Source organism: Orycteropus afer, unplaced genomic scaffold (assembly GCF_000298275.1).
Source record: "Orycteropus afer afer isolate SDZICR_OR568_19922 unplaced genomic scaffold, OryAfe1.0 scaffold00360, whole genome shotgun sequence".
NCBI lineage: Eukaryota > Metazoa > Chordata > Mammalia > Tubulidentata > Orycteropodidae > Orycteropus > Orycteropus afer.
The window spans coordinates 3092640-3102111 of NW_006921947.1; the positions used below are offsets into that span (position 1 = coordinate 3092640).

Consider the following 9472-nt stretch of genomic DNA (forward strand, 5'->3'; position numbering starts at 1 on the left):
AGGGAGATGGATTGATACAGTGGCTGCGATGATGGGCTCGAGTATAGCAGGGATTGTGGGGCTGGCGCGGGATCGGGCAGTGTTTCGTTCTGCTGTACATGGGGTCGCTATGAGTCGGAAACGACTCGACGGCACTTAACAACAACAACAACATACACACGGATCTTGCCTCATGGAATACACAGGAAATGAATCAACTACATCTGTGGAAAGAGATGATGGAGCAGCTCACTACCATCAGCCAGAACAATATCAGGGGCTGTCTGTGGAGCAGACCATCAATTGCTCATATGCTAGTTCAAATTAATGCTCAGGAACATTAAAACAAGGCCACAAAAGCAAAACTATGACCTTAAGTATATCCCACTTGAATTTAGAGACCATCTCAAGAATTGATTTGACACATTAAACACCAATGACAGGAGACCAGACTAGTTGTGGGATGACATCAAAGACATCACACACAAAAGAAGCAAAAGGTCATTAAAAAGTCAAGGAAGAAAGAAAAGACCAAGATGGATGCCAGAAGAGACTCTAAAGCTTGCTCTTGAATGGACTGTAGCTAATACAAGTGGAAAAAAATGATGACGTAAAAGAGCTGAACAGAAGATTTCAAAGGGTGGGTCAAGAAGATAAAATAAAGTATTAAAATGTAATGTGCAAAAACCTGGAGTTAGAAAATCAAAAGAGAAGAACATACTCAGCAATGCTTGAGCTGAAAGAACTGAAGAAAAAATTCAAACTTCAAGGACTGTATGGGCAAAATATTGAATGATGCAGGAAGCATCAAAAGATGGAAGAAATACACTGAATCACTGTACCAAAAAGAATTCTCAACATTCAACCATTTCAGGAAGTAGCTAATGATCAAGAACAGATGGTATTGAAGGAAGAAGTCCAAGCTGTACTGAAGGCATTGGCAAAAAACAAGGATCCAAGAATTGATGGAATACCCATCGGGATATTTCAACAAAAAGATGCAATGCTGGAAGCGCTCACTCATCTATGCCAAAAAATTTGAAATATAGCTACCTGGCCAATCAACTGGAAGAGATTCATATTTGTGCCATTACAAAGAAAGGTGGATCCAATACAATGCAGAAATTATCAAACAATACCATTAATATCTCAAGCAAGTAAATTTTTGCTGAAAATAATTAAAAAATGTTTGCAGCAGTACATTAACAGGGAACTTTCAGAAATTCAAGCCAGACTCAGAAGATGTGGAACTAAGGATATCATTGCTGATGTCAGACGGATCTTGGCTGAAAGCAAAGAATACCAGAAAAATGTTTATCTGTGTTATATTGAGTATGTGAAGGATATTCAACTGTGTGGATCATGATAAATTATGGATAACAATTGTGTTCATGAGGAACTTGTATGTGGACCAAGAGTCAGTCGTTCAAACAGACAAAGGAATACTGCATGGTTTAAAACCAGGAAGGGTGTGTGTGAGGGTTGTATCCTCTCATCATACTTATTCAGTCTGCATGCTGCAAAATAATTTGTGAAGCTGGACTATAGGAAGAAGAATGTGGCATCAGGATTGACAGAAGACTCATTAACAACCTGAGGTGTGCAGATGACACAACCTTGCTTGCTGAAAGTGAAGAGGACTTGAAGCACTTACTGATGAAGATCAAAGTATGGATTACACCTCAACAAAAAGAAAACAAAAATGCTCACAACTGGACCAATAAGTAGCATTATGATAAATGGAGAAAAGATTGAAGTTTTCAAGGATTTCATTTTACTTGGATCCACAATCAGTGCCCATGGAAGCAGCAGCCAAGAAATCAAATGGTGTATTGTCTTGACCAAATCTGCACTCGAAAATCATCCTCCCTTACAAAGTTCATCTTTTCAGGAGCTTTTGCCTGATCTTCTTCTGAACCCTCTGTGTTGGACTGACACAAAGGAGTCAGAGAGGCTTAATAGGCTCACAAGATGGAGAATGAATTACGCAAGGGGATAAAGTAGACATAGGAAAAAAACGTGGAAACTAAACTCTTCCCAGACTCCAACAATACCAGAAACTTTACCTAAAAATTAGAGATTCATCACAAAAGGACTATGAAACACATCATATGCTCTTTTTAGTTCTCAATAAGGACTAATATATACAAAACAAAATATTTCCCATTTGAACATTTTTACACATACAGTTCAGTGACATTATGTTCATCACGTTCGACAACCATCATTATTTGTTTCCAAATTTTCGAGGACTCTATGTGAGGATGCATGCAAATCTACATTCATATTTCTAGAGGGCTAACCCATTTTCCCATAAGCTAAAAACCAATTAAAGCAATTATATAAAGACAAAAAATTAAGAGATAAGGAATATGTGTTGCCTCCAGATTCAAATTTCTAGGGGTAAACAATGGGGACGTTAAGTTTGGAAATACTATTATATACTCAATCATGCAGTATCAGTAATAACAACCAATCAACTATGCATGGATACACAGGCAGCTGAGCCCGCTGAACAGGGATGGGTAGGCGAACAGGACTGCACCCACGACCATACATAGATTTGGCAGAGGATATTTCTACATATATATTTGTTTATGCTGTAAATATGTCCATGTGATCAAGGGGAAAAGTTATGAAAACTTCTTAGCCATAACCAAACACCTTGAGGTAATAAGTCATTGGGCTTGGGGCCTTAGGACCATAATTTCAGGGTACAGCTAACTCAACTGGCACAACATAGTTTACAAAGACGATGTTATACATCCTATTTTGGTGAGTAGTGACTAGGGTCTTAATAGCTAGGGAATAGTCATCTAAAGTGCATCTATTGGCCTCTCTTCGTCCAATGCCAAGAAGACAGAAGAAAAGCAAAGACGTATGGAAACAAACAGTCCAAAGGACTAATGGACCACACGAACCTCAGCCTCCTTGACCCTGAGACTGGAAGAACTAGATGGTGCCCGGCTACCACTATCAACAGCTCTGAAAGAGATCACAAATAGAAGGTCTGAATAGAGTGGGAGGAAAATGTGGAACAAAAACAAAAAAAGAAGAGAACAGAATTGAATGAGAGGGGTTGATCAACTTGACTGTGTGGCATAGGTTCTTCCCCAAAGAAGAGAGAAGAAAAAACAATTCCAGCTACACAGGAAATGTAATCATTTTCCTGGAAACGTATAGAAAGGAAAAGTGAAGAAAATGAGAGATTTCCAAAACTTACCTTGTTCTCCACCTGGACATTGTCACCTTCCCCCAACACTGCTGTGTGATGAGGTTCTATTTTTTGTTGTGCATCATCAGGTCCTACAAAAAGGATGACCCACCAAATTTATACTCATATGATTACATGTATGGTTAAATACGTTGTTGTTAGCTGCTGTGGAGTTGGCCCCCAAGTCACTGCGACCCCATGCACAACAGAATAAAATGCTTCCCTGGTCTGTGCCATCACCATGGTTGTTTGGGGATCGGACTGCTGAGACCCGTAGGGTTTCCCTGGCTAGTTCTCAGAAGTAGCTTGCCAGGCCTTCTTGCTACTCCATTTGGTCTGGAAGCTGTGCCAAAACCTGGTTTGCATCATAGCAGCACACGGCCTCCCTGGACAGACAGGTGGTGGCTGCACGTGAGGCCAGAAACAACCTGGATCTCCTGAACCACCACTACCCTGTATTATTTCAGCATCAGAAATAATAGGTTTTGGCATCTTGTTAACTCTCTCGGTTGATTGTATTTGTTATCACCCAAGCCTGAAACTGCCTGGTTTCCAACACAGAAAAGAATAGGGAGGTAAATCCTGAATTTAGTTTCCAATTACACTTCTAATTCATGTCCAAATTGATGCTCAATTAATAAGAAAAGAACTTGGCATTACATACTCCTAAAAGTGTTTCCTTGGGTAATTTACAACCTCATAAAAATCAAGTATACTAGATTCACCCAGCCATCCAGGAGACTCCTTCACAACACTGACCACTGGCCCTCACCCATAATTCAATACTGTTGTTCAGTAGCTATCCAACTTACTTATTTTTTTAAATTGAGTTATTCTAGGATTATCTCATGAGTATATATTTCATTCTCCCAATGTGATTTTGAATGATTTGAAATGCAAGGAACCTGCTTTGTACTGCTTTGGATTTCTCCATTGTTGTTAGGTGCCATGAAGACTGTTCTGACTTACAGCGACCCTGTGGGTCACAGAACAAAACTCTGCTCGGGTCTGTGCCATCCTCACAGTTGTTGCTGTGTCTGAGCCTGTTGTTGCAGCCACAGTGACAGCCCATCTCATTGAGAGTCTTCCTCTTTTTCACTGACTTTCTACTTTACCAAGCATCATGTCCTTCTCCAGGGGCTAATCCCTCCTGATAACATGACTAAAGTATGTAAGACCAAGTCTTACCATCTTTGCTTCTAAGAAGCACTCTGGCTGTTCTTCCAAGACAGGTTTGTTTGTTCTGGCAGTCCACAGTATATTCAATATTCTTTGGCAACACTATAGTTTAAAGGCATTAATTCTTCTTCAAGGAGCTCTGGTGGTGTAGCATTTGACTGCTAACCAGAAGGTTGGTGGCTCAAACCTACCAGCCACTCCTTGGAAGGAAGACTGGGCAATCTACTTCTGTAAAAATTTACTGCCATGGAAACCCGAAGGGGGTCTCTATGAGTTGGAATCGATTTGATGGCAATGAGTTTGTTTTTGTTTTTGTTTTGAATTCTTCTTCAGTCTTCCTTATTCATTGTCCAGCTTTTGCATGCATCTGAGGCAACTGAAAATACCATGGCCTGGGTTAGGCACACCTTAGTCCTCAAAGTGGTATCTTTGCATTTTAACACTTTAAAGAAGTCTTTTGCAGCACATTTGCCCAATGCATTACAACATCTGATTTCTTGACTGCTGCTTCTATGGGTATTGATTCTGGATGCAAGTAAAATGAAATCCTTAAGAACTTTTTTTTTCCCCCCCAAGTGTATCACAGTATTGTTTATTGGTCTAGTTGTGAGGATTTTTTTTTTTTATGTTGAGGTATAAACCATACTAAAGGCTGTAGTCTTTGATCTCCATCAGTAAGGGTTTCAAGTCCTCTTGGCAAGCAATGGTGTGTCATCAGCATATCTCAGGCTGTGAATGAGTCTTCTTCTACTACTGATGCCATGTTCTTCAGATTTCTCCATGGCACTAAGCAATTGTAGATGATCAAGAAATACTTGTTGAAATAAATTAATAATGGCCCACTGGGACACCATGAAGTATCCTTCTCTATCAAAGATTTAGGGCAAAAAATGTCATGACAAATGTCATGGAGGTGAATGATAGAAATCCATCGATTTCTTACTCAGACAAGGATCTGGCAAGAAAAACAGGTCTTAGAGTCTAAGAAGAATTTCAATAAGAATTGGGCATTTATTTTAACTGTGATATGGAGTAACCTTTTATAAAATGTGCTTTACTGAGATTCCCTGGGAGCAATGAGCCGTGTCTTTCTGGTTGACTAATTCACATATAACACCCATTACCCCTGTGGTCCATTCCTGACCCCTACTTTTATCACACAGAATGCTTCATGATACATAGACCAAAGCAGTCTATGAAACCTCTTCATTACTTTTTAAGTGGGTGATGGGTGACCAACATAATAACACTAAAGAAAAGGAAGACCCAGAGAGGTGCACAAGACGTACAGACAACAAAGATAAACACTTACATACACAACACTGTGTTATTAGTAATAACAAACATTAATCTACTGGAGGATACATAGGTAGATAGGCTAAATGATCAGCTATGTCTAGGCAAAAGGGAATATACCCATGACCATACATAAGTTTGGCAGATGTGCCAGCATTTGGTTAGCAGTCAAATGCCTTAGGCGCTATGCCACCAGAGCTCCTATATGCTATAAGAATGTCCATATATATAATAGAGCTAATGGGACAAAGGTATGATAACCTCTTAGTCACAGCCAAACACCCTCAGGGAGGGAGTCACTGGGCTCATGGACTCGGGACCATGGTTGCAGGGGACATCAAGCTCAACTGGCATAACATAATACACAAACACTGTCCTACATCCTACTTTGGTGAGTAGTGACTAGGGTCTTAAAAGCTTGCAAATGGCCATCTAAGTGCAACAACTGGTCTCTCCTTGTCTGGAGCAAAGAAGAATGAAGAAAACCAAAGATACATGGAAACAATTAGTCCAAAGGACTGGTAGACTATGCCTACATGACCCTGAGATTAGAAGAACATGATGATGCCTGGCTATCACTGTCGACCACTCAGAAAGGGATCAGTGTAGGAGATCCTGGATAGAGTGGGAAAAAAATGTGGAACAAAACTCAAAAGCCTAAAATCGACCAGGCTTACTGATCTGATAGAGATGGGTGAAATCCTCCCAACTATGGCCCCTAGTGACCTTTTGGGCCTGGAATTGAACTCACTCCCATGGCTTCCAGCCAAATAATAGGCATATAAGTTGAACATTTACATCAGGTAGGTATAATCCTTAGAATAATCAACCATGTGAGATCAGAAGGGCAGTATGTGCACAAGGTGCTAGCCCAGAGGGCAGGAATGCACAGGAAAGAAGGACACAGGGAAAAGGTAACCACAGGGAGGAAGTGGGTAGAGAGCTGTTACATTATGGGGATTGCAATTTACAATCAATATTATGAAACAAAATTTGTATGAACTGTTGAATGGTAAATGAATTTGTTGTGTAACTTTTACCTAAATCACAATTTAAAAAATAAAACAAAACAAAACACCCTCACCATTACTTTTTAATGGAACAGCTCGCAAGAGCTAGCTCTCAAAAATAATGATAGATTGGGATTTCTCTGCACCTCCTATCAGGGGAGGTTGCTTCACCAAATCTGAATTTAGAAACAAACAGGTCAGCTTGTCCAAAGGCCTCTAATTCTAACTTTACATGGGATGCAATTTCTGCCTACTCTTCCTGCTGATACACAAGAAGACTCAGTGTTGCCACTTGAGGAGGCCATCTGAAATGCTCCAGCTTAAGTCAGACCTTTCTTGACCAGAGTCAGGCTTCCTGTTAATCTTTTAAAGTGTCCCTTTAGCTTCTGTATTATTATAGGACATGTTGAAAAGAGGGCCACAGAATGGCAGACTGATTTCATCTTCATTTCCAGGTCATTTCTGTGACATTTTCCCCATCTTGTTATCTTCTGAACCTAAAATAAGTCTCAAAGAAAATACATTTCAATGATAGATAGAGCCAAATCAGATAATAAGTAGTTTCCATTCAGACTCTGTGCCAAGAATGTTAAATCTAATAGTGCAGTTAAGGAAAATTTAACTGAAAACAATTTAACTGCAAATATTTTTTGTTTGCCTAAACACTCATAAAAGGGCAAAATGACTTTAAAACATATTTTAAAGTTGCTGGAGCATCTTCAGTGCATAATTCATTGCTATGTACTTTCCTCATATGTCATAGTTCCCTTTTCTTTTTTGTCTCTCTTTATATGAATTGCTGTCCCATTAACTCTGTTTTGGCACTTCCATCATAGACTTTGATATAATCAATTTTACATGTATGATTGAAGCCCTCTCACCTGATGCAATAAAGATTATGAATTGAAAAACACCATCAAACTGCCTCGAACATTTTATTTTGAATTAAAGCATAAATGTGCATTAAGTCACCCAATTTTGGAAATACAGATAGTCCCTGCCTCACAACATAGTCAAGTTACAAGGAACCACACTTATGCCCATTTATTTATGCACAGTTTGATGTTAGTAATATGTACTACATACAATGCTGCAATGTGTAATTTGCAATATTATCATTCTCAAATATCACCTGCAGATGTTCAAAGATCAGATTTATAAATAATAAAAGGCAATAATAATGAAAACTAAAAAAAAAGAGGTTCAGCTTATGTCAGAACTGACTTACAAAGTCGTCCTCATTTTCTGCTAGCAAAGTTGTGTCATCTGCATATCGCAGATTGTTAATGGGTCTTCCTCCAATCCTAATGCTGTGTTCTTCTTCATATAGTCCAGCTTCTTGGAATATTTGCTCAGCATATAGACTGAATAAATATGATGAAAGGCTATAACTTTGACTCACTCCTTTCCTGATTTTAAACCACACAGTATCCCTTTGTTCTGTTTGAATGACTGCCTCTTGGTCTATGTACAGGTTCCTCATGAGGACAATTAAGTGTTCTGGAATTCCCATTCTTTGCAATGTTAGCCATAATAAGTTATGATCCACACAGTTGAATAGCTTTGCATAGTCAATAAAACACAGGTAAACATCTTTCTGGTATTCTTTGCTTTCAACCAAGATCCATCTGACATCAGCAATGACATCCTCTGTTCCCTCTCCTCTTCTGAATCTGGCTTGAATTTCTGGAAGTTCCGTGTCAATATACTGCTGCAACTGGTTTTTAATTATTTTCAGTAAAATTTTAGTTGTTTGCAATATTAATGATATTGTTCAATAATTTCCACATTCTGTTGGATCACTTTTCTTTAGAATGGGCACAGATATGGATCTCTTCCAGTCAGTTGGCCAGATAGCTGTCTTCCAAATTTCGATTAAGTACCTCCAGCACTGCATCTGTTTGTTGAAACATCTCAATGGGCATTCAGTCAACTCCTGGAGGCTTCTTTTTCACCAATTCCTTCAGTGCAGCTTGGACTTCTTCCTTCAGTACCATCAGTTCTTAATCACATGCTACCTCCTGAAATGGTTGAATGTTGACCAGTTCTTTCTGGTACAGTGACTCTGTGTATTCCTGACATCTTCTTTTGATGCTTCCTTCATCATTCAATATTTTGTCCATAGAATCCTTCAATATTACAACTTGAGGCTTGAAATTTTTCTTCAGTTCTTTCAGCTTGAGAAATGGCAAGCGTATTCTTCTCTTTTGATTCTCTAACTCCAGGTCTTTGAACATTTCATTATAATACTTTATCTTCTCAAGCCACCATTTGAAATTTTCTGTTCAGATCTTTTACTTTGTCATTTCTTCCATTCGCTTTAGCTATTTTCCATTCAAGAGCAAGTTTCAGAGTCTCTTCTAATATCTATTTTGGTCTTTTCTTTATTCTGTCTTTTTTTTTATGACCTTTTGCTTTCTTCATGTATGATGTTCTTGAAGTCATCCCACAACTCATCTTGTTTTCAGTCACTGGTTTTAATGCATCAAATCTATTCTTGAGATGGTCTCTAAGTTCCGGTGGGGTATGCTCAGGGTTGTACTTTAGCTCTTGTGGACTTATTTTAATTTTCTTCAGCTTCAATTTAAACTTGCATGTGAGCAATTGATGGTCTGTTCCACAGTCAGCTCCTGACCTTGTTTTTACTGAAAATATTGAGCTGCACCATCACTTCTTTCCACAAATGTAGTAGATTTACTCCTGTGTGCTCTGGTAGCATAGTAGCTAAAGGCCCTTGACTGCTAACCAGAAAGCTGGCGGTTCAAACCCACCAGCCACTCCTCAGAAGGAAGAT

General features: G+C 39.0%; 1 protein-coding gene across 1 annotated transcript in view; it reads right to left on the reverse strand.

Annotated features, from left to right (window-relative positions):
- PIR (pirin) overlaps positions 1–9472 on the reverse strand; it is a 139081-nt gene that overhangs the window by 17166 nt on the left and 112443 nt on the right. Inside the window, exon 7 of the mRNA XM_007952835.2 lies at positions 3203–3285. Coding sequence (XP_007951026.1) covers positions 3203–3285 — 83 coding nt within the window. The remainder of the gene's footprint in view (positions 1–3202; positions 3286–9472) is intronic.